At 37.0% G+C, this 25,650-nt stretch overlaps 1 protein-coding gene across 2 annotated transcripts in view; it reads right to left on the bottom strand.

Moving 5' to 3' along the window:
- LOC129278063 (uncharacterized) overlaps positions 1 to 25,650 on the bottom strand; it is an 81,350-nt gene that overhangs the window by 36,059 nt on the left and 19,641 nt on the right. For both annotated transcript variants that reach the window (XM_054914277.2, XM_054914279.2), the window contains exons 15-38: positions 25,451 to 25,630; positions 24,615 to 24,791; positions 23,555 to 23,734; positions 22,492 to 22,640; positions 21,757 to 21,967; positions 20,935 to 21,083; positions 19,063 to 19,273; positions 18,331 to 18,672; positions 17,703 to 17,897; positions 17,173 to 17,320; positions 15,864 to 16,054; positions 13,428 to 13,593; positions 12,631 to 12,827; positions 10,513 to 10,710; positions 9,607 to 9,748; positions 8,047 to 8,228; positions 7,596 to 7,811; positions 6,310 to 6,457; positions 4,780 to 4,970; positions 3,838 to 4,038; positions 2,947 to 3,088; positions 2,104 to 2,291; positions 1,426 to 1,620; positions 488 to 629 (exon numbers count right to left, since the gene is read on the bottom strand). In XM_054914277.2, the coding sequence (XP_054770252.2) occupies positions 488 to 629; positions 1,426 to 1,620; positions 2,104 to 2,291; positions 2,947 to 3,088; positions 3,838 to 4,038; positions 4,780 to 4,970; positions 6,310 to 6,457; positions 7,596 to 7,811; positions 8,047 to 8,228; positions 9,607 to 9,748; positions 10,513 to 10,710; positions 12,631 to 12,827; positions 13,428 to 13,593; positions 15,864 to 16,054; positions 17,173 to 17,320; positions 17,703 to 17,897; positions 18,331 to 18,672; positions 19,063 to 19,273; positions 20,935 to 21,083; positions 21,757 to 21,967; positions 22,492 to 22,640; positions 23,555 to 23,734; positions 24,615 to 24,791; positions 25,451 to 25,630 (4,441 nt within the window). The remainder of the gene's footprint in view (positions 1 to 487; positions 630 to 1,425; positions 1,621 to 2,103; positions 2,292 to 2,946; positions 3,089 to 3,837; positions 4,039 to 4,779; positions 4,971 to 6,309; positions 6,458 to 7,595; positions 7,812 to 8,046; positions 8,229 to 9,606; positions 9,749 to 10,512; positions 10,711 to 12,630; positions 12,828 to 13,427; positions 13,594 to 15,863; positions 16,055 to 17,172; positions 17,321 to 17,702; positions 17,898 to 18,330; positions 18,673 to 19,062; positions 19,274 to 20,934; positions 21,084 to 21,756; positions 21,968 to 22,491; positions 22,641 to 23,554; positions 23,735 to 24,614; positions 24,792 to 25,450; positions 25,631 to 25,650) is intronic.

Below are 25,650 nucleotides of genomic sequence, written 5' to 3'. Positions count from 1 at the left end.
CATGGCCTAAGCTAAACCAGATAGTGGTTTATGCAATTGGCATGGATAAATATAGTCTATATGAAACAATTGTACTTAGTTAAATAATAATATTTCAACTGGGAAATAATGACTCTAACTTATTTCCTAAATCTGTATAAACAAATGGCCATTGACTTTTCCCATTTACAATAATGATACAACATGCTTAGTTCTTGTTGAAAATAATAATGCAATTATCACAAGTTATTTTACCTGTTCTCTAATGTTAAGACACAACTACAAGGGGGATGAGGGTCGGTACATAAAAACTACAATTCAAATTACTTGACTTAGGAGGACATGGTTCGTCGTTACACTCCCTGGCAGTAGGGGGCATTGGGTCAGTGCATAAAAACTACTATTGAATGGCCTTGACTTATTAGGACATGGTTCATTGTTACACTCCTTGGCAGTAGGGGGCATTGGGTCAGTGCATGAAAACTACTATTGAATGGCCTTGACTTACTCGGACATGGTTCATCGTTACACTCCTTGGCAGTAGCTGGCATTGGGTCAGTACACAAACCCATATTTACACGCTCTCCAGTAGTGAGATCAGAACATTGTACATCACGAGTCTGAATACCTGATCCACAGGTCACGTCACACTGTAAAAAAAATAATAATAATCATATGTTTCAAAATATGTACTGTATATACTGAATTTTCATGTATGTAGTCAGGCGCCTTGGACCTCTTGGCCAAGGCACTTTACCATGACCCTATGAATGATGGCAAATATTTGAAGCAATGAGTAAAGTCTTTTCCTACAAAAATCAGTTTGTGATAGGGAGAACAAGCGCTAGTGACTTCACAAAGGGCCAAATGGCAAGAAAAAATAAAAAAAGTGGTTATCTTACCCTATTCTTTGCTTTATATTAGCACAAAACTTACAACCAAACCCTGTAATCTTTAACCATACACATCCTGATAAACTTCCATTGGCTCGAGAAGGACCTTAAAACTACAATTATGCACTCGATACACAAAAACGGAACCACTATTTTTCTTTTTGTGGTCAGATAATATAAATCAATTGGACAAGAAGATAGAAACACACACACAAAAAAAAGATTTTTCTGTAAAATGAGACAGTGTCTCCCATATGCCTCATGTACACAATGAGATAGTGTCTCCCATATGCCTCATGGACACAATGAGATAGTGTCTCCCATATGCCTCATGGACACAATGAGATAGTGTCTCCCATGTGCCTCATGTACACAATGAGATAGTGTCTCCCATGTGCCTCATGTACACAATGAGATAGTGTCTCCCATGTGCCTCATGTACACAATGAGATAGTGTCTCCCATGTGCCTCATGTACACAATGAGATAGTGTCTCCCATATGCCTAATATGTAGTTTGATGACTCCTTGCCATAAGACCTTTACAATCCTCACCTCTCCATATTCTCCAACAGTAAATCCATACTGTGGGCATGTAACAAACGCCAGGAAAGCAGTGAAACCCTTGAAGTTATCACGTTCATTGGAATAGAAAGTGAGAGAGGACTCGTTAGTCCTTGAGCGCCATATGGGTGGCAATCCTTCCCGGCAGTATGTAGCCTCGATATACTCCCAATTCTCATCAGAAAGCTAGGAAAATAAGAATGATGACAGAGTAAAACATAATCGAAAGAAATCAAATCAAAATTTCATTTAAATGTACTTGTATATGTAGCAAACAATAATTTCATGGTAAAGTCTTTAAAATCAAGGTCAATGATCATCATGTCATCATAGATCAACATCTGGTTCATTAAAAATACACCTAACTATGTAGAGTACTGGCATCCAAGTTGAAAAATGATAACCCTGAATGATCACCAACACAGATTAGTGCATGTGGGACTGTGAATCATTATTGCTTGGAAAAATTACTACACATGAGAACTATATTGTATTGGAGGACAGCCATTTTTGGCAAGCCGACTGTCACAATGCAAATAAGAGCACACTATGTTTTCACATGATCTAAGCTCTGCCCAGATGATATAAGCTCCACCCATTTATGTCATTCAGATGGTCTCCTGATATGTTACTGAGATTATTTTCGAATGGACACTGATAAATACTCACCGTAACGTAGTCGCCATTTTCACAGTCTTCTGTGTTTTCTCCAAGATCAAATGTTCCAATGAATGAGACTCGGACACATTCATCCTGAGGGGCTATTAGAGTGTATTCACATTCCTGGTTATCATCATAGTTGTCTGGGCTATTGGGACTGGTGAAGATTCCCTCCTCAGTAAGTACCCTGTCACAAGCTGTTACAACACAATAAGATATTAATAGTTACCAGTCTCTTTGTACATTCTCCAACTCTCTCTCCCTCTCTTTTACATGTCTTATGTCAACTTGTCATACTTTTCTTTTACATACATGTGTATTGGTTGAAAGTTAGATTTTTGACTAGTTTTGTACATCAAGAATTTCATTTGTAAACCTGTAAATGGTACACAATTCAGATTATTGGGAGCAATGTGCAATATCAAGAAAGAACTTTTCAATTCAATAATTCCCTCTCTCTCTAGCACACTCTCAGTAAATAACAAAGGCATGTTTTGAATGCATTTATCAATAAATTAACTTCTGTTAATTAACTGTCCCTGAATAAAAACCACTTACCCATCTTAACATCAAAATACATATGTACATGTTGGAGAGACCGTAAACCCCTTTACAATCATAGCCAAAATCCAGAGCATTTATGAAAACACAAAATTACATTATTTTCTGTGATGATGTTAAAGGTTGAAATATTTCAATTACTCACTTGGGCATTTCAGACGTCCGAATGACTTCTTCTACAATAGAAACCAAACCCTTTTAAAATCAGAGCGACAGGTCAAATCATTTTGAAACAACAAATCACACTTCAATCTGCTCTGATAATAGAGATGATATATTTAATAAACTCACATGGGCATTCAGGTCGGCTGCATGGTCTAGAATCAGCCGGCTTCTGATCTCGACAGATCTCATCGACTACGACTATACCGTCAGAGAAACGGCGACATTCTACCGTACGGTATTCAAAACCTTCTCCACAGGTGACAGAACACTGGAAATATACAATACACAAGGATCTATGATTGAACTAGATTTCTTGATAAGAAAAACAAAAGCATGAGGATTTAATCTCTTGTTTATCTGCATGAATCATAAGTTCTGGATGCAGATTATAAATAGATATTTCTATTAATTTGTGGTCTATTGGATATATTGCATTCATTTAATAATAATAATAATAATATACAGTTATTGTATAGCGCATATCAAATTATGAATAATGTCTCTATGTGCTTCCAAAGGACTTGGATATTATTACCCCAGCTGTAGCTTGGCAGCCGTAATTACTCAGATTACAGCGCACACACATTTCAAGGAATAAATTCCTGCCAGGTACCCATTCACCTCACCTGGGTTGACTGCAGCACAATGTGGATGAATTACTTGCTGAAGGAAACTACGCCAAGTCTGGGATTTGAACCCACAACCCTCTGTTTCAAAGTCCAGAGACTAATCCACTGGGCCACAGAATTTACAAGAAAATGCAATATATTTCATATACCTCTCAATAGTTGTCAATATTGTATCACTATTGCATTGATGTACAAAATGAGCAAATAATATGTTAAGTTTATATGGCACTAATATTATAAATCAATCTCTAGGCGCTTTAAAGACAAATTTAAGGCATAAATCGATATAACATAATACAAACACACATGCATAAATACAATAAATACACAATAGGCATAAATGCACATTCTCAGCAAGGAGGAAAAAGAGCCTTTCGAGACGTCTCACCTCGCTGAAGTTTCCGGCGAAGAATCCAAATTCTGGACAAGACGTGAAACCGACGAGAGCTTCAAATCCAGCGTTCCTGTCTTCCTCGTTGGTTATGAAGACAACCTCAACATAGGCAGAGCGAGAATAAAACACAGGAGCAGTGACATTCTCCTCTAGACCACAATATACGGCATCAACATCACCTGCCCTGTCGCTAATCTGATGGGAGGGAAAATGATATTAAATTCCATATTTTATTGCTCGAAACAAAAATCAGAAATAGAAATCATCCAAAAATAAATTTTTCCCAATTGATCATGGGCTCGGCGGCCATCAAGCAGCGTCAGATCAATGTTGCTCTAACCCTTAAATCATTAAACGCCAAACAGGGTAACAGCAACTCCCATCTTTTGGTCTGACACAGTCAGGGCTTGAACTGACCTCCTGGTTGTTAGACGAGTGCTCTACAAACTGAGCCAAAAAACATAACAATCCATTTTTTTTTTTTTTATGCTGAATATGGAACAAATGTCATGCATGTTTAAATGCAAAATTGTTGTGATAAGAGCAGGAATATGTTGAAACTATACAAGATTTTAATAAACATGTTTATGTTGTTTATTTGAGAAAATCAAAGAATCATACAAAAACTTCACAACAGTTATTGTCAATGGAATGTTGTTAATGCCCCAATATCTGCTTTCTGCTTCTTGTGAAATGAACATAGTAGTGTTTGAAGAAAGCCATGAAAGAGAGTTGGTAGCCAATCAATTCTTCATTGGCAATGAGAAAAGGGAGAAGAAAGAAGGCAAGGAGAAAGAGAAAGAAAAGGAAGAGGAAAAGAAAATAATAGAAATAATCTTGCCAGTAAACATTTAACAAGTGGTCAGACTCATACACTGACAGTGAAATTTACATCATGATAAACCACTCCCAAACTGTGAATAAATAACTCCTCACCTGGATATAATCTGAGCAGTTATCGCTTGGATCACCAAGATCAAAGTTGATGAATGAGATGGTGATGCATTCATCACTATAGGGGTTGGTGATGTTGAACATACAATCCAGGTTGTTCTCATAACCTTCATTATCTGTAGAGAATCCAGGGCTTGTAATTACACCTGGAGTCATTACTTGCTGTAGACAGTCTGTAAAACAAACAAACAAGATGGCTCGAATTCACAAAGGTGGTTTTGAAAACCCTACGGTTGAGTCCATGGTTTATGCAGATTTCCTGTATGAATTACGCTTAATTTAGCACGCATCGGGCGCGTGTATAAAAAATGGCCAATGCTGATGTGCAATTTTGTCACAGTGCGCCAAATGGACGCCTGTTGCCGTGGTTATCAACGCTATTTTATTCATGAGTCCACTCTTCAAACAGTGTTTAAGTTTTAAAATTCCAATGCATATCTAATTCCTGTTTTGTTTTAATACATGCACGTAAGTTGCAATCATATTGAAAAGCACTTGTCCCTATCAATCCTGAGAGAAATATCGACCACTGTGTATTTAATTCAATTCAATTCAATCATGGCTTATTTTGCATAAAAACAATACATTTTACACAGCCAAAAGGCTGAAATTACATGTAGCATGTTTACAATAAAATGTTCACAAGTCATACGTGGGTAAAAGCAACAATTACAATTTAAACAGGTACATGTAAGGATTTGTGATGTACATAGATAATAATGTTTAAAGAGCAAGTGTAAATAAGAATTCATCAAATATGATAAAATAGAATTTAAAAATACTAAATTAAAAAGTGATGAATATTAGACGATTGAATATTCAAATAGTAATTGGATTTAAATGGAGACTACGACAGTAGTCCAGAGCTACCAACCTGAACAAGAACTTTCCAGTATTTTAAAATCAGTATTTTGTTGAGGAAATCAGAGTTTCCAAAGAAATACCATAGGACGACACATAAAACTGACACTTTAGAAATCAGAATTTTGCACGAAACCATCATTTTTCAGTACTAAATATGGAAAATCCTTACTACTTGGAAGCTCTGCAACACCATCTATAAATCAGTGTTTGTCTGTTAAAGTGATTACAAAGCTCCTTCAAATTGGATTTGCTTATGCACAATATGTTGACTTTTGTTCTACATACACACATGTATTTCAGTATGTATGCGTGTATGTCCTGCAGGTTGCTTGTCTCTTTAAACATATTTTCTTCCTTGTTTAAAACCTTTTCATTGTTTGCACTTGTTATATGTATGTATTTGTTACTTGTATGCAGGGCCCCCAAGAAGAACAGTGCTTAGTCCACTGATGGGGTTACCCTGGGTAAACAAAACAAAATAAATAAATGCTACACTTTGCCTGAGATGTCACTAATATTTCTACAAATCAATTCTTATTCTGTCCTGTGCTTGGGACTCATCAATCAGTTAAATGTTTCTTTCATTTTCAATCTCACTGGCAGCCTGAGAAAATAACTAATAAAAATACCAATTATGTCTTCACATACCCGGGCACTCATCAGTATTGCATTCTTCCACTTCATCGTATTCCGGTCCGCCATTGCATTGTTCTGTTGACTCCGCCTCGTCACTGGTTAAGACATTCAAGCAAAGAACTTCACGGGTCCTTGTACCACCCTCACAAGATGCAGAACACTGAAACCAAAAATCCATTCCAATTTGACTTGCATGGCATTCAAAATTTCAACATTTGCAGATTAAGTACAAGAAAACTTTATATTGCATATATTCATATCTATTTCAAATCAAGGCTCCGAACAAATGATACAATTGTGCCTACAGGAAATTTTTACATTTTTTCATTGTGAACCTGTGAGTAAATTTGATATAGCTATTAGTTTTGCAGCACCTTTTGGTCTGCCCCCTCCTTACAATAGCCATGCACTGCCAAAGCTCTGAAGTATTTTAACATCCAAACCAGATCTTGTACCCTTAAAGGTCAAGTCCACCCCAGAAAATTGATTTGAATCGATAGAGAAAAATCGAACAAACATTACGCTGCAAATTTCATTGTAATCGGATGTAAAATAAGAAAGTTATGACATTTTAAAGTTTCTCTTATTTTTCACAAAACAGTTAAATGCACAACTCAGCACATGCAAATGAGAGAGTCGATGATGCCCCTCACTCACTATTTTTTTTTTTATATTGTTTGATTTATACAATATTTCAATTTTTTACAGATTTGACAATAAGAACCGTCTCGACTTAACCATAAAATAATGGTAATTCCACATGTTCAGGGAGGAATAAAATTTTGTTTCACATGACAATGAGGAGAAATTACAATTTTTTCATATTTCATGTAATCAAATACAAAAGAAATAGTGAGTGGGTGACATCATCAGTCTGCCTGTTTGCATACCAACCAGGATGTGCATACTGTTTTGTGAAATTAAGCTTAACTTTAAAATGTCATTTATTTTACATCCAATTTTGATGAAATTTTCAGTGTTTTGCTTGTTGGATTTTCCTCCTTTTGTTCAAATCAACCTTTTGTTGAGATGGGCTGGACAAGAATTCTGTTGTGATCCAAGGAGAAATGTTTGTAATACTAATTTTAGGAACACATTGCTGATAATTGCTTATTCTACATTACCCTAATCCTTATCTGTTGGTATGATGCAAGGATTAGTTATTTTTTTCAGAATGCTTTTTTTTTTTACAATACCATAGCTGAGTTTGCAATTGAATTTTTGTTTCTTCCACTTGTTTTTTTTATCATTTACTGATAGGGCTACCATGCTGAAATAAAAGAAAAATAAATTCTTACCTCACTCCATGGTCCGGGTACGAAAGCAAATGGAGCACATGCACCGAATGATGGGAAGACTCCTACGCTCTTGAAACGCTCGGAATCTGGAGTCCTTAGCGTCAGTTCTACGGTACTACCCAGACTCTGATACGTCACAGTGCTGATTGCATTACTAGGGGTGCCCATGAAACGACAGTATGGTTCGTTGGCGTAAACGTTTTGGGCGTCATATATCTATTTAAGAAAAAACAAAGGAAGAAAATCATTAATACCGCACAAACAAGGGAAACCTAGATAGATATGGATCTGTGAAAGAACCTGTCTCCGAATTTCCATCCATTCTCTTTTCTCTTCCACTCACAATCTATCCTTCCCTCCCCCCTCGAATTCCCCTCTCCCCTTCATTCAAAGCCAATCTTAAAAAAAAGGAACCATACCACTTTGTCAATGAGTGTACTCTTCTACTTACCGAAAGATAATCACCACACTCATCTCCAACACTCTGATCGATGTCAAGAGATGTGAAGAATAGAGAGATGCATCCATCATTATTGGTGATGGTTAGAGTACATTCATCGTTGTAGAGATAGTAGTCATTGTTGAATGGGAATTCAAACACTTGGTTCCCTTCAGTGATGGTGACATCACAGGCTGTGGGGGGAAATGAAATATTAAACTTGTTAATTTAGATATAGACAATTCAGTGGTTGGACAAAATGTAATCTAATTACTACATCTTCAACATTCTACTGGCTCATATGACATTACCTTTTCTTTTATATTGACCGATGTGACGTCACCTCGGCCCATATATTTGACTGTGTGACGTCACCTCGGCCCATATATTTGACTGTGTGACGTCACCTTGGCCCATATATTTGAATGTGTGACGTCACCTTGGCCCGTATATTTTGACTGTGTGACGTCACCTTGGCCCATGTATATTAACTGTGTGACGTCACCTTGGCCCATATATTGACTGTGTGACGTCAACTTGGCCCATATATATTGACTGTGTGACGTCACCTTGGCCCATGTATATTGACTTTGTGACGTCACCTAGATATGTTATATTGACCGATTTGACGTCACTTCAGCCCATATATATTGACTTTGTGACATCACCTCGGCTCATATATATTGATTGTGTGACGTCACATTGCCCAAATATATTGACTATGTGATGTCAACTTCGCCCATATATATTGACTTTTGTGACGTCACCTAGATATGTTATATTAACATTTGATGTCACCTCAACCCATATATATTGATTGTGTGACGTCATCTTGGCCCATACATATTGACTGCGTAACGTCACCATGATCTGTCATACTGATCGATATGACATAATCTTTGACCATTCCTGCCCTCTATTGATGAGGTAATAATACTGCCAAAGATCACCTGCCCTCTACTTTGAATGATATGTACCCCTCCTAACACGTCATATCTGTCTCTTATATATTGAATGATATGACATCATTTAGGTACATTGACCAACATGACTTCACCTCAATCTGTTATAATGGACAATGTGTCACCTCTTTCCATTATATTCGCTGATATAAGGTCATCTCTGCCTATTATATTGAATTATATAAGATGGGTTGTATGAGAGAAGGCTTCTGATTGGTCAATTGCCCTCTTTTTGCAATTACGTAATCCGGTATATGGCAACGATCGTGGAATATACCAGCAATTTCTGCATGGTAGCTTGTGTACAAAACCTCATTATTGTGATGTATCAATCAAAACCTTGAAGGAAATGATTCTGCGATATTTTTGCTCATTACAATAAATAAATAAATGTTGGCTATTTGTGTTTTACAACACCTCGGAATTTGACTGAAATGATGTCACCTTGGTTCACCTCCATCTATTATCATATTCACTGAAATAACATCACTAGGTCAATTATAGATACCAATATAATGTCACCTAGCCCCATTATATTGACTGAACGCACACCAGCCCAATATATTTTCTAGCAATGTCAAGTATGGGAAACCAACCAATGGCTACTTACATGGGCATTCTTCTAAGAAACAAGGCTCTGTTCTAGGGGGCTCTTCTTCTGGACATTCACTCGGAAAGGTCAGTTCATTGGTCAGTGCATTGCGACATTCCAATTCTCTAGTCCTATTGCCGACGCCACAGATTGCTGAACACTGAATGATTAAAATCAATCTTAATTAGCATAGAGCCAAAACAGCTTAATATCAGTCCATGCCTGATGAATATGCCACATTAAATTGGTCATTTGCTATAAATCCAAGGCATAACATACTTTTCATTTTCACGTTCATATGCTAGAAACAAAAACCAATCAGATTTCAGACTGATATGCCTCAGCATCATCCATTAGACATAAAAGGTCAAAAAGTGGCAAAGAAAAGTTGACGAGAAAGTAAACTTTTGATGAGTTCACAAAATATTTAAGGACACATCATTTTTTTGTCAAACTAACACAAAAATTCACATATATTTATTGTTTTTAATTGTTTCATTATCAGTCCCACTTGACATATTCTTGTCATTATTTTTCTTTTCAAATAGAGGATAACTAATTATCTGTCTGTTACCTTTGCTTAATTATACTGTTTCTTTTGATGTTTGTTTGTAAATTGAATATTTTCAGCCTGTGAGCTGCCTATTCAATGTTGTTTTTAATAAATAAATAAATCAATTCAATTAAATTCAATATTCTATTACGTGAAGAACATTCAAACACGATAAAATGACAGTGAGCTCCTTATAATTTTTTTTTAATATTGGCCCATATAAAAATCATATGATACATAAAATGTGATTGGAACTTTAAAAAAAAAAATCTATTCTTTAATATGAGGAATTCTCTATGTATACATGTAAGTAATAATAAACTAATGTTTATATTGAAGTTGTTGTATATGCTAAAAAAAAACAAACTCACATTTCCGAATGGGAGTGGTATCCAAAAGGCTTGTGGACATTCAACAAATGTTGCGATAGCGATGTAACCACTGCTGGTATTCACACTGTTACTTGTAAAGGATACCTCAACGTTGCCTGATGCAGAGAGCCAATGTGATTCCCGAGAAATCTCGCTACAGTAAGTCTGGCTAAGGGACGGGTTGTTTTGATCTGAAATCTGCAAGAATTCAAGACAAAATTTAATTCAATTTTTAGAATAATTTTTATGAGACGTTTTTTTCGTAAATTCATGAATAATTGTGCGAATAACAATAGAAATGATAAATTTCTACATAACAATGCAAATGAAATAGCAATTATAAACCCTCATCGATTTTCCCATAATGAAATATTTAAACGAAAAAAAGTGGATCACTTTTGGCGGTCTTGCCTGCATTACACAATTCAATATAACAGCAATGCTGACTTTGAAAACAACTAAGGTGAGTGATTTGTCAAAAAAACATTCATACTAAGTTCATTGACCCTAAATGTCCTTTGACCTTAATCATGTGACTAGGCAATCATGCAAAAAATCGGTGATACATGATAACCATCATGTCCAAGTGTCATGCAGAAGATCCATTAACTTTCAAAGTTATGATACTGTTTCAGAACTTAACCTTGGTTAAGATTTTATTGTTGATACCACAATATAGTCAAATTTCATTGACCCTAAACAGCCTTTGACCATGATCATGTGACCTGAAACTTGTGCAAGATGATCAGTGATACTTGATTACCCATATGTCCAAGTTTCGTGAACTAGGTATGACTTTGAAAAAATTTGACACTGCCGTCACCGAAAAGGCGGCGCCTATAGTGTCGCTCTGCTATGGAGGTGGAACAACACAAAATCATGAATAAAAAATAAATTCACATGAACAGTTCTCTTTGTCTAATAATGATGAAAATATAAAACAAGTGGAACGCCTCTGGCAGTCTCGCCTGCATTGCGCGATTTAATATAGCAGCAGTGCTAACTTAGAAAACTACTATAAAATAATCATTCACAAAAACACCATTCATATAATGACATAATACCACGTTCATTGACCATAAATGACATTTGAACGGTGACTTAAGACTTGTCAACTACACCCATGTCCACATTTCATTCACTCTATCTATAAACTTTCAAAGTTATGATGGCAATTCAACAATTACCCCAACATGGCTTAAGTTTATTGACCTTAACTGACCTTTGACCTTGGTTTTGTGACCTGAAACTCACAGGGGATGTTCAGTGATACTTGATTACTCTTATATTTCAAGTTTTATGAACTAGATCCATAAACTTTCAGAGTTATGATGGTAATTCAACAAATACCCCCAACACGGCCAAAGTTCATTGACCTTTAATGACCTTTGACCATGGTCATGTGACCTGAAACTCGTACAGGATATTCAGTGATAGTTGATTACTCTCATGTCCATGTTTTATGAACTAGATCCATAAACTTTCAGAGTAACTGTAGGATGGTAATTTAACAAATACCCCCAACACGGCCAAAGTTCATTGACCTTAAATGACCATTGACCATGGTCATGTGACCTGAAACTCGCACAGGATATTCAGTGGTACTTGATTAACCTAATATTCAAGTTTAATGAAGTAGATCCATAAATTTTCAAAGTTATTATGGTAATTCAACAAATACCCCCAACTTGGCCAAAGTTCATTGACCCTAAATGACCTTTGACCTTGGTCATGTGACCTGAAACTCGTGCAGGATGTTAAGTAATACTTGATTAACCTTATGTCCAAGTTTCATGAACTAGGTCCATATACTTTCTAAGTTATGATGTCATTTCAAAAACTTAACCTTAGGTTAAGATTTGATGTTGACTCCGCCGCCACCGCCGCCGTCGGAAAAGCGGCGCTCATAGTCTCGCTCTGCTATGCAGGCGAGACAAAAACTAGTAGCACTTAAGGCAAGAAGTATTGTGCACTTTATAACTATCGGGCAAAAAAAATCAAACTTTCATTATGAAAGTGTTATCCTCATATCAAGCCTATAGTGCTATTAAAAAATGCAATTCAAAATAATTAAGTGGTACAATGAGGTGAAGAAGTTAATTTTTTTCAATCACTTACCGTTAGGGAATCTTCCCTGCAGATGCCATCAATGAAATCTCCATTGTCAATATCCATGACAAGAAATTGAATGCTGATGCATCCATCATCGTTAATGATCTCAGTAACACAGGTTGTATTATCATCATAGTTATCAGGGTAGTTGGGAGAGTAGATTGGCTGTCCAGATGTTGTGACGTTACTTCCGCAGATATCAACTATGACAATACAAGCAAACGGAGATTAGTATTATGATAGTGTCTTTATATTTCATATCAATTCAAATCTTATGAGTCATTTGTTGAATGTTTCCTATGTGCTATTTTCTGAGTTGGGTTGAGGAGGGAAAGACATCTTTCTAACTTTATATTCCATAGCATGATGTAAAGTTGATTATTCACGTGATAAAATGTTTGATACAAACTATAAAGTTTATTACTTTACCTAGTCTTTAAACATGTTAACCATAATTTAACTGTGTTTCATTAGAACATATACCCCAACTCCTCCCCCCGCCCACCTCTTTGCCCCCCCCCCCCGTCTTACTTCAGTCCTCAGCTTATATTTTAAAGTAGGCACCCAGTAGCATGTGAAAGCCAATATAGTATGCCAAGTAAAGAAGTTTGAATATTCTCATTGAAATGCTCCCCACCGAGTGGAGATAGTGCATGCATGTATATTGCATGCGGGCAAGCCATGATCTGATGACTGTGTAAATTATCTGATGTATTAAAAACTATATCAAAGTGGATTATACAATTATCGTTATCAATAAAGCTACGAAATGGAAAATATATACCGGTATTCTATATACATACCTTCAGGCTCAACGAAGGAAAAGGAAAGGGAGAATCCAGTGCCACTAGGAGCGGGCCTACCATCACTGAAAAACGTCACAGAAACCTCATTGGTCAATGAGATTTTGTTTACTAAATCAGTGCTTTGGCAAACGATAAGACTACTGTCAGAACTTGAATCTTTGACCTGAAGAAAAAAATGAAATCAAAATGTTTCTTTCGATGCAATCATTACCCACAATCCTCTACTTAAAGAACACACTTTCTCATTTATTGTCACTTAATCTATAGATAGTTTCCTTATTTTTATTTTTTTAGATTGTTCTTTGGGCCTGATGTTGCCATCATACAATGATGAAAAGTGTTCCATGACTGCCGTAAGTAACGGTGTATTAACCGCACCCGTGTATAAACCGCACCCCCCCAACTTTGGACTAAAAAAAAAAAAAAATCCTCACATTTACATGTATATTTGAGGTACGAAGAAACAAAAACTAAGTTAAAGATTTCAAAGTATTCAAAGAGATTACCGGTATGCGGAAATCTGCTGTTCTTGATCAATTCATCTACAAATGTTAGCAAGAAAGAAAGGTCCCGCCAATATTGGCAATTTACACACTCACTCACCTCACAGTCACAGTGTACACACACACAGCACTGCCTTTCTTGTACATGTACATTTCAAACTTCGATACGGTACCACTACCAGTACATCTTATCAAATTGTGATCTGTGTCTTTCACATTTCTTGCATCACAACCTCACAATCACTTTCAGAATTTGTCTAGCATTCGATGTCTTAGCATGAATTTTGGATACGGGATTACAGGAAGGTTCAAGAAACAAAGAAATTTGTATTTTTTCCAGTTGTTTGACGGCTTCGTGCCGTCTCTATATCGTGCGTGGTGCACGGTGTACATGGTATCTTATGAAAAGCAAACGGGAAAGAAAAAATAAGCTGGCGCGAAACGGGACTTTGAGGGGTTAAATTAAATGAATAGCGCCAGCTTAAGTCGCACTAAAACCAAAATACAACGCAAGCTAGCTCTTGGCTCTCGCTCAGCTGTGACAAATTATTACCGAGGATGGTTGGCGTCTCTATGAACTTAGCCAGGGAACTTCGCTGCTTTGAATCGAGAATAAAGTCGAAATTAATGTCATGAAGGTGGGTGCATTTGTTACGACAGTATTTGATCATAAGATCATAATAATCGCTACCCATTACCCGCGGCTCATACCCCTCTAAACGACATTGCACTGGGCGGCTACGGCCGGCCACTCGATGTGTTGTGAACTGGCAGACTTCTTACATGTTCGGGAGGGGCTACGCGGGCGGGCTCAGACCCGTCACCGTGTATAAACCGCACCCCCGACTTTTGCTTATATCCCGCCGAGAAAAAGGTGCGGTTAATACACCGTTACTTACGGTAATAAACGATAATTAAATAATGTGACAATAGTAATTAGATAGAATGGGCAGTCAACCTAAACCAAATATAGCCAGGGGCCAAAGCCACTTGTTCCTTGGACTGAAACAGTGTTTCCCACTTCACAGCCCATACGGATGCAAGCTAGGGTTGTCATTCCCAAAGGGAGCCTGGTCAGCTAGGAGCCTAGCTACACAAGCTAGTAACCTTGACTTCTAACCTCCCCTTTTAGTCATTATTGCATGGATAATATAACACTTTTAAAAAAAGGAAACATAGAATGTATATTTTAAAAAAAATCAGTTCCCAAAATTTTAGCACACAGTAATGGATATAAGAAAAAGGGTTTGCAAAGTTTGAATCAAACACTAATAATTCGTGTTTTTCATATAACATGCACCACCAATTATCATTATTTTCAGAGGCTGTGGGTCAAATGAGAATTGAAAAATTCAAGAAATATATAGCTAAACAATGAGTCCCAGGTGCAGAGAAGAATATGGATTAATCAGTAGAACTACCCATGAGATCTGAGGAAAGTTTCAGTATTTAAATAAAGTTTGTAATCATTTTAAACACTGTGATCATGGTATTTAGAATTCAACCAATCCCTCAGCATGATCACGTATGAAAGTCATCACAGTTAAACGGTGCAACAGCATTCTAACTACCAATAAGATTTCATGTATCTATAGCGCCTTTTTCATCAGATACTAAGTGTTTTGACATGCAATCCCTGATTAGCATAGGAGATGAAATATATACAAATTACCAAGCAGGGACAGTATTAAGTCCAATATGATCAGGATATTAGAAAAGGTAGGTCTTCAAGTTTTGTTTTGATTGATCCAATGTTGGTGATAATTTTAGAAAAGGATGTAGCTTATTCCACAGGTTAGGTGCAGTGAAGGAGAGAGCTACATCACCATTTGTATGGACATGATAGAATAGAAGTCACCCACAATGAAAGACGAGTGTGCCTAGAATGGGAATGATGCACGTGGTATGCCTTTGCATACTCTAAACCTACCTCAATATAATCACCCGACCCGCATGGTAAACCTTGGTTGATAAAAAGAAGGAAATCAACAGTGATGTTAACGACCAAACCAGGGGGTGCACGGATGGTATTCCCACAGGTTACATTGTTGGGATAGACCGATGGGTAATTAGGACTGGTGATAGCGCCTGGACCACGACGCAGGATATTCTCTCCGCATGCTGAAAAACAAAGAAATAAAGAGATTTTTCAAGATTGGTGTTGGCATTTTCTTGGTGTCCTTGGAAATATGAGACAATCACTGCAATTCAAACTTATCAAATAGTACAGTAACAGGGAGTTTTGCCTGTTTGAAATAGAAATGAACTTCCCTGTCAAGTTTTCCATCATCAGTAATTTATTTATATATTTTTTGCTATTGTTTTATGCTGGCATATGAATCGATCATTTTTCCCAAACCTAAATTCCCCCCCAAAAAAAAAAAATAGTCAAATTATAGTATATAGTGATTGACAAAGTGTTTTAGTTTTTTATACATTTATTCTGTGAACTTGGACATCATTTCATTTATGTGAGATAATGGTTAATTCCAAATTCAAAGTTTCTTGGACACATTAACAGTTAAGAAAGCAGCCATCAACCAAATACCTCATTTGGCACCGGTGATTCATGTCTAATATACCCATTTAAGAATACCAACCATTATACCTCGGTCACATTTGTTCTACGGCGGCCGTACGGCGAGTCGAAAACAGCCGTTTTAACACATGTTTAACATTTTTTGTACCAGCTAAATATAGATGGTTTGAATAAAAATGAATTAAACGGCTGTTTTTGACTCGCCGTACGGCGGCCGTAGAGCAAATGTGACCAAGGTATAAGAAATACAAGAATTTGTGATTTATTTATTACTGGAAAGGGTTGGCCTTCATATGTCCATTCATATCATGATTTGAAACGACTGAAAGTAGATCTTTCAAGTCCCCTACTTTCATATCCGTGTCCACTCAGTGAACATGACTCAAAACCAATTTGCATAATAATAACAATAATAATAATAAACATTATTTGTATAGCGCTTATCACAAAACAAATGATGTCTCTAAGCGCTTAAATCCAATTATCATTTCAGTAATTTATATAACTCACAGGACAGAATCAAACTTTTCAATCACCTTAAGATGATTCAAATCCTGACTACAGCCAAGTAAAATAAAGTTTAGTTATTGATCCATTGAAGCAAAATTTTCATGTAGGCTAAAATAATTGACAGGTTACATGATTGATATCAGCCAATCAGATTTGATTAGGATTCATATCATCATGTTATAGTACTTACCACCTGGGAGAGGGCATTCATCTAGCATACATGGTTGTTCAACCGATGGCATAGGCAGACCAACACACTCTGAATCATCTACCTCTTCACCATCCTCAACACAAGTCAGCTCTCGCCTTTCTACTCCCATTCCACACGTTACAGAACACTGGAGAAACAAAAACATCAACAAAAGTGTTAATGAATATCGTTCAAGATATATTTCCAAAGAGCTCAGAATTATAGGTTTGGAATCACAGTGAATCATTGCTTGTTCATGGGGGCCCCTTTAATCTGCCGAAATTCCCAAATCTTGTTAATATTGAAATTCAATAACATACTATTGAAAATATCCATGAATATATGATGAATATATGATGAATATATGATATACCTTCAAAGGAGTTCAAACATTCTGCCACAAATATGAATGTCCTAAACTGAAATGTTCAGTTCAGTTTTGAAAACAAAAATTCTTCCATATACCATCGCTGTAATTTGCTGAAGGAGAGACATCTAGAATGCATAGTAATGATATCACATCAACTCACCTCGCTCCATTCGCCAGTTCTGTACTCGATGATGGTGGCGGGAATGGCTTGGTAGCTGGCGGTGAAACCTCGTCTGCTGACTGAGGCATCGGTTGTAAAGAGAACCTCAAGGGTTGAACCAGATGATTCATAAACATAGGGGAGATCAACCTCATCACAGAGACTGGTTACCTCAGAGGTTTCGGCATCAATAAGCTGGGGAGATAAAGATGAACACAAATGATACATATGTCCTAATCATAATTTCATAATCATACATGATTCATCAATTAATATAAACATGAACATAGATGAACATAAATCAATGAGGGATTTATTATTGGGGAATATTTTTATTTGAATGACGATAGAATTTATTTTATGGATTGCACCAAAAATGTGATGAGTTTCTGTTTCGATTGAAGCCATGAAGATTGTATTTTGGCAAATTATTAGTAGCTTGATCACGGTCGATCTACAACTTTGGGTATAAAATGATTTACGGCAACATAACGTCACATTGCTCGTTTGACCATTCATTCTTTTTATGTTGTAAGTTCATCTATGTGTGAATATGAATCAAATCGTTTCAAAAAGGAACAAAATCTAAAAAGATTGAAAACAATCTGAATATTTCTTGAAAGCTTACCCTCACTGAATCATAAGCACAGCCATCTTCAAGCTGCAGATCGGTGAATGTGATCCTGATAATACTCCCTTCTGGAGCAACCAAGTCCTTACTACACTCCAGATCAGCTGGGTAGCCCATAGGGTATCCAGGACTCTCGAGAGTATACGTTATACTGCCCTCTGTTGGGTAGCTTTGGTCACAGCCATAAGGTTCTGGGCACGCTTCCAAGTAGCACTCCCTGGTTTCGGAGGGACGGGTCATGTTGCCACACTCCATCTCTGGAATCACGGTTCCGGATCCTTTGGTCAAGACGCAAGATACACTTCGGGTCTGGACACCTTGAGCACAGGTCACAGAGCACTGTAAATTGATGAAGATATTTCAATAGAAGTTTACATTCACATGCACACATATTTTTTCTCTCTGTGTCTTAATTTTCAAAAATTCATGCCTCGAAAAACAAACAGATTGCTCAATGAATTCTTCAGAAGTTAGAAAATTGCTAGGTTGCATGAAAAATAATTTTGCATCACATTGCCAATTTAACTATTTAGTGATTATTTGCTATAAAATATATTCAGTCTTGAAAGAAGCATACTGATGCAAGACAAATGGGCACATAATGCATTTTCTTTTTGCTTTTACTTCCCGTGCACTAGTATTGTGTATCATTTCAGGGCTCTATATCAAGGTTTCAGGCAAGCATGCAAACCACAAAATGTGACAACCTTGTTTGAATGTTTGTCTTACTTCACTCCAAGGAGTTGCTTCAAAGACTCCTCCACACTCCTCTAGATCACAGATCTCTTCACTCGGTGGCTCCAACGAAGGGTCGCAACGTGAAGCATCAACAACCTCAAAGGTACCACCAGAGATGGCATAACAGAGGACATTACGCATCCTCACACCTTCACCGCAGGTTACAGAACATTCTCCAAAGTTCTCCGACACCCATGTGTACCTATGGAAACAAACAAGATACGTAAATGATTATTATTAAAATCATCATTCATTTGGCATTCCAAAAATGCAAAGTAGGTGCAATAGAATAATGCGCATCCAAACTTTGAAGAAAAAACCCTACAAGTACCCCCCTTATTCTTGATTTGGGACCTATATCACAAGAAATACTTCTTGAGATTTTGAAACCCTTATTGTGTCAAAACCAACATTTTAAAAAATATATTTCTGACTTTGCATATGAATACAATTAGGCCTGGGAGTAAACATCGATTGATCGAATGGTTCGAATGGCTTGCCGCCGATCGCTAATCGATTAGCAAAATTTACACTAATCGAATAATCGGCAGATACCGATTAGACAATTGGGATAACTCGATTACTCAAGTAATAGTAACAAAATGACAAGATAACAATGAAGTTAATGATAACAATTGTTAAGTACTTGATACAGCTTTAGAAAATTATGTTACCGATATAATTCGTCAAAAATAAACAATGATTGTATCACATTCACAGTTAAACACCAACCTGAAAGAGGTCTGAATATCTTAATCCCACCCGGCCTTCCATGCCCTCGATACACAATGTATATTGTATGCATAGGTGTATAATAACTCTATGGTTCCATGTCTGTGTGCCTAAAACAAAGTACACACACACACACAAGGAGCTGACTTGAGCCGATATGTGATTGGACATTCAATGGCCAATGAAACTTCTGGGAGACAAAGAATGAGCCATGTGCGTTCCCATTAAAGGTCATGACTCCAGAAAAAATTGACCCCTCCCCAATCTCTGTGTGTGTGGGTGTGAGCATGGTGTGAGTGACAGAGAGAAAGAAAGATAGCGATGGGAATTCTTTCATGTTTCAAAACAATGCAATCTCTTTAAGCCCGGCCTCTCCCCCTCTCACTCAATCAAAATAACATTCCAACACGCACCATCACGTAATTCCAAATGTCTACTAGTCTCCCAAAACAGACTCCGTTATAGGTTCAAATTATCAGAAATTGTAATTCTGAGAGGTAATTCAAATGAAAAATATTTCGCAAAATATTTTTAACATCGTGGGCACTACCACAGGTGAGGGTTGGGGCATGGTGTGGGCAATGGATGAAAATTTTCAATAAGTAAAAAGCACCACATGGGGGTACGTCCGTCTCAAAGAATACTTCATGAATGAGTTGTTTACAGAGACGTAAATTGGACCCAAGACTGTAGGCGGATTCATTCATATGCAGGGGTGTTGCACTTGGAGGGATGCATAATACAAGAATGATTTGGGATAGATTTTTCAGTGGAACAATGAAGTGAATGTTTTATTCCCATTTCATAGAGTTTCTTTGAAATAGAAATCAAGAAGGGGAATAAAAGGCCTAATTCAATTCATAAGGAACAGATAGTACTCTACCCTACATGTTCAATAATTGAAAAACCCTATTCGGGAAGTCTTGATTAGAAGACGTGATTTCCAACGATCAATCGATTATTCAATTGTTTTTTCAGGAACTAATCGAATGGTAAAATTAACATTCGTCCCAGGCCTAAATATAATATAGTTCAACGCTCTCAATGCTACATCTTTACTTGCTACTCATGAACTGAACGCAAGGGAAGATATTTGATATTCCACAATCAATCTCATCAAGCCATACTTACGTGATGCAATCACCCTCATTACAGATATCAACACTGGCTGGTTCTTCAGTAGCATTACAGGAAGTAGAAGGTACAATCACGTTAGATTGCTCAGATTCCACACAAAATACGACTCTACTTCGTACACCGTTACCACAGGAAACAGAACACTGAAGAAACAAAGTAGACATGACAAAGTTATTGTATCATGACTGCACAAGGCTTATATGGATGGATGGGTGGATGGGTGGATGGATAATAGATAGATAAATAAAATAGAAATTATATGGTGCACGTCTCCACCTTGTTAGGTGCTCAAGTCGCTCCTATATGACCCTGGCTAAGCTAGTCTACCGATTCTGGTGCTCATAGCTTTTTGAGGAATTTCTTCTTGCTGGTACCCATTTACCTCTCCTGGGTTGAGTGCAGCATAATAAAGACAATTTTTTTGCAGAAGGAAAACCTGCCATGGCTGGGAATCAAACCCACGTCCCTCAGATTGACAGATGGGGGTCTTAACCACTAGACCACAATGCCCCCAAAACATGTGACTATAAAAGCACCATATCCACTCTGTAGAGTACTCGGTGCATATAAAGAAATAAGGCAGTGAATAGGAAGGTTTTAAAGCCATAATATATTCGTCTAATTTATCCCTAGATTATATATTTTTGAGCAAGCTTGAAATGTTCATCATACAGGTTTGAGGTTCTCATAAGTGTCAGATGTGTACACTGTGCCATCTCAATGAAACTTCCAAGGGATTTGTAAAAAAATAGTGTTGAAATCTTTATCATAGTATGCTTTGGGGTGGCAGCGGGTAGAATTTTAACATATACTTACATCGCTCCATTCACCGAACCTCCAGACCGGATTACAGGAGATTGGCACTTGGCAAGACTGTGAATCGTTTGGTCGCTCTATACCGGCACTCTGACAGTCCATATCTGTGGCTGGTACGGGAGCTCCATTCATGAATGTTATACAAACCACAATACGAGTCTGGGTTCCAGCACAGCTACAATCTGAGTATGGGGACGTGAGATAGGAGTACCTATACAACCAAAGAAAATAAATAGTACATAAACATAACTATACAAGATTGGAATATAATTCATTATATTCACCAGGCTACATTGTAACATGTCTATAAAGGCCACCTAAGGGATACAAGAAAATTTGTTTATGATACCTGGGAAAAGTTTCTTGAAATTTGTCAGCAGTGAGAAGCTGTCATTATCTAACAGTTACCATGGTAACAGTCAGTGACATGCGCTTCTCAGCCAATAGAATTTATGCATTGATGTCATCACGCCACAATCTTAGAGGTCAGTGCCTTAGCCATTTATGTGTTGGTGATCTTTAGTTGGTGGATCTCTAACAACTCCACTTACACATATTCCTATATCCTCTGAGGGAGGGCGCTATGACATTATGATGTCACATGCATAAGGTCTATTAAAACCATGAAACAGTCAGATCTGACAACTTGTCACGTTGAAAAATGTTGATGAAACTCCACCTGCAATGACTGAACACGACTTAATTGGGTATACCAGACATAAGAAGAATACTTACTCTGTTGGGCATTCTCCTAGGTCACATAGGATAGCTGAGGTTGGTGCATTCTCAGAGCACAGATTGTTAGCAACTGTCGCGTTGTCATTATCAAGATCAATACATGTCACTGAACGTTGCTGGATACCAACACCGCATGTAGCAGAACACTAGAGGACAAAACAACAAATATAAAATCAATCCAGTTTATTTTTGTTTCTCCAGAGTAATGTGTTTAGTGAAATAGCCTACTAGACTAGATTAACTACAAGCTATCACAATCAGCTGGTTATCTTATCAGTAACTTATACACCCTGTATTTCACTGCAGTAATATTTTAACAAAATCATCACCTCTTTTAACATTTATGTTAATCAAAGGTTGCAAACCATTGATATAACTGCTCAATGTTAGCATATGGATCAAAATTAAGGGACTTATACAATTCATGGTTTTTCATAATCAACTTTTAAATAAAAGCATTATACGATAAAAAGAATGATTACAGTTTATGTATCATTGGGTCAGGTTCAGACTTTGTCATGCTCAAATGCCAGCACACACATGATATGTAACACACAATCTTTACATAATATTGACTGGCCTTGAGGTGAACATCAAATATATTGCCAGCAACAGAATCATATTGGCCCGAGTCTTTAGACGAGGGCAATATGGGTCTTTTAAGGGCAATATACTTGATGTTCCCCATTATTATGACGTAGATTGTTAGTGCGCGGATCAATATAAAGCGTATCTCTTCATAATATCCTCAAAGTCCCGGATGTGAGACCAGGGAAAATAGAAAGGTATATTTTGCGTCGTCTTTGCAAGCAAAGTCAATACGCGCATTGAGACCGAGGAAAATACAACCAATATACCTATCCCTCCCCGATATTCAGAAAATGTAGGGCAATACAGTTTTGTAAATGACCAGCTCAGATGTCTGATACGGGTGATAATATACACTCCATCCTCTTAGTATGGTTTGACCAATATGGCGGTTCTTATAATACCGCATAGAAACTGGGAATTTAAATGACTCTTCGTCCCACTTTACTCATTGTGAAACACCACGTCTTACCTCTCCATATTCTCCTACAGAGTAGACGTAGTTTCCGCAGGGTTCCAACTCACAATCAAAGGTAGTGGGAGGGGCCGCCAGGCCGGTGTTCACACAGTTAACACTGCTGACAAGATCACCTTCTGAAGAACGGCATGACACAGTACGGGTAAATACTTGGTTACCACACATCAGGGTGCACTGTATAAACAAATATAAAACAAATAATACACTGGTATGACTTAAAACATTACATATTCAGATTTTATTTCATTCATTTCCACTTTAAGATAAAAGCATTTTATACATACATACACTAAAAAAGTAATACAAATATCTATTGGAGGGAGGATCAAAGAAAGCACATGCATGGCTTGTTGGAAATGATGATGGATATATGCTCAGAAATGTGAATTTTGTGTAGCTAAGCATAAAACAGTCATAATAAATCAATTCTTCAAGACTTCATTACATCATACAAGATGAGTCCCAATCACAGACAAATGATATTCCATTTTAATATATTAGAATGATGATCCTTAGCAATCAACGGATATGTTGCCATTATCATTATCAATATTGATATCATCAGATCAATCAATGTAATGATTTATGTACGACAAGCTCTTCACATTGGCATATGCATTAATAATGATTTCTTATCTTCAATCAAGTATATCATATCTATATCTCCTGTCCTGTGTATTAAGCAAACACAGGGGCCAATGGGAAATAAGGTGGAAGGTAGGAGGCAAGATAGCTTAGTCGATAAGAGCAGTGGTTTTTCATTAAGGATACCCACGCTCATTTCACACTTGATGCACTAGTGCCCTTTGGTAAGACATTTATCCTCATTACCAGGTCCCTCAGAAAGTACCATAAGTCTTTGGTTCTCTGGTTGCATCCTTACAAGCAATTATGCTTTCTTAGCAATCAGGTAAAAAATATCCCAAACACCAGTAAAAAAAGGAATTGAAAATGTACCAAACAAAACAGAGAACTAAATTGATGTTTTGATTCATCCACAAAGAAGGACAAATTAGGAAGAGAAAATAAATCTGTCAACAGAGAAATATTTTACCTCTGGAAAAGGTTCTGCTTCATAAAAATAAGTGATTGAACATGCTTGCAGGGTACAGCTTTGCGATTCTGATGGCCTTTCAAGATTGGAGCAGAACATTTCATCTACGACTCTGTTTGCTTCGTTCAAACAATACACTGTACGGGTTTGAAGTCCAGTTCCACAAGTCACTGAGCACTGCAGGAGACAAAACAAAGGAATATTGACTATCATAATTTAATCTAAAAAATGTGATTGGTCTAAACCCCGTCAAGTGACCAAAGATAGTTCCAACCAATGTCACAAAATTGGCAAAATTACCATGAATTTCGTCATCTGACATCAAAACCCGGGGATAGTAAACCGAGCTGTGACAACAGATGTAAATAGATCAAAACGATGTACAGCTATGGGCAGAGCTTAAACCAATTCAGGCCTATTGACTATAATGTGTAGGATGAATAAAGAGGTACATGGTTCAAGCCTAGGCATGGACCCTGTGTCTTGGCTCTGATTGTTTTTTTTTTCCTGTGATCTTACCATATACCTCATTGCAAGACTCATTCTTGACAAAATCTTTTAACTTTGCAAGACCAAGATACAAAAACAAAATGTCAATCCCCATCTTGAATGAATGTATTTCATTTTCAATCAAACTGAATGTGAATTGTACAAATCATTTGGTTTTACTGAATTGTAAAAAATCTAGGTAAAAAAAACAATATGTTCTAGAATTCAAGCAATCCGACAAACTAAATTTCAACATCCATTTCGATATTATCGCAAGTTGAACGGGTAAATGTCAAAATCTTAGTCCTAAATAACTGAAACCAATGACAAAGTAAATAAATACTTACTGCACTGAATGTGGTTGCTACATATCTGTAAACTTCAGAGCAAGGCTCTAGCATGCATAACACAGATGAAGCAGGCCTTTGGAGATTAGCACAGTTGGCGTCATCAACGGTAATACCATCCAGGTTCTGGCATGTTACTGCCAACTGCTGGATACCACCATCACCGCATGTTACTGAACACTGGAATAAAACATACACAG

This window comes from Lytechinus pictus, chromosome 15, assembly GCF_037042905.1.
Source record: "Lytechinus pictus isolate F3 Inbred chromosome 15, Lp3.0, whole genome shotgun sequence".
Classification (NCBI taxonomy): domain Eukaryota; kingdom Metazoa; phylum Echinodermata; class Echinoidea; order Temnopleuroida; family Toxopneustidae; genus Lytechinus; species Lytechinus pictus.
Note: the sequence above shows the minus strand (reverse complement) of the source record. Positions and strands in the feature narration are given on the sequence as shown.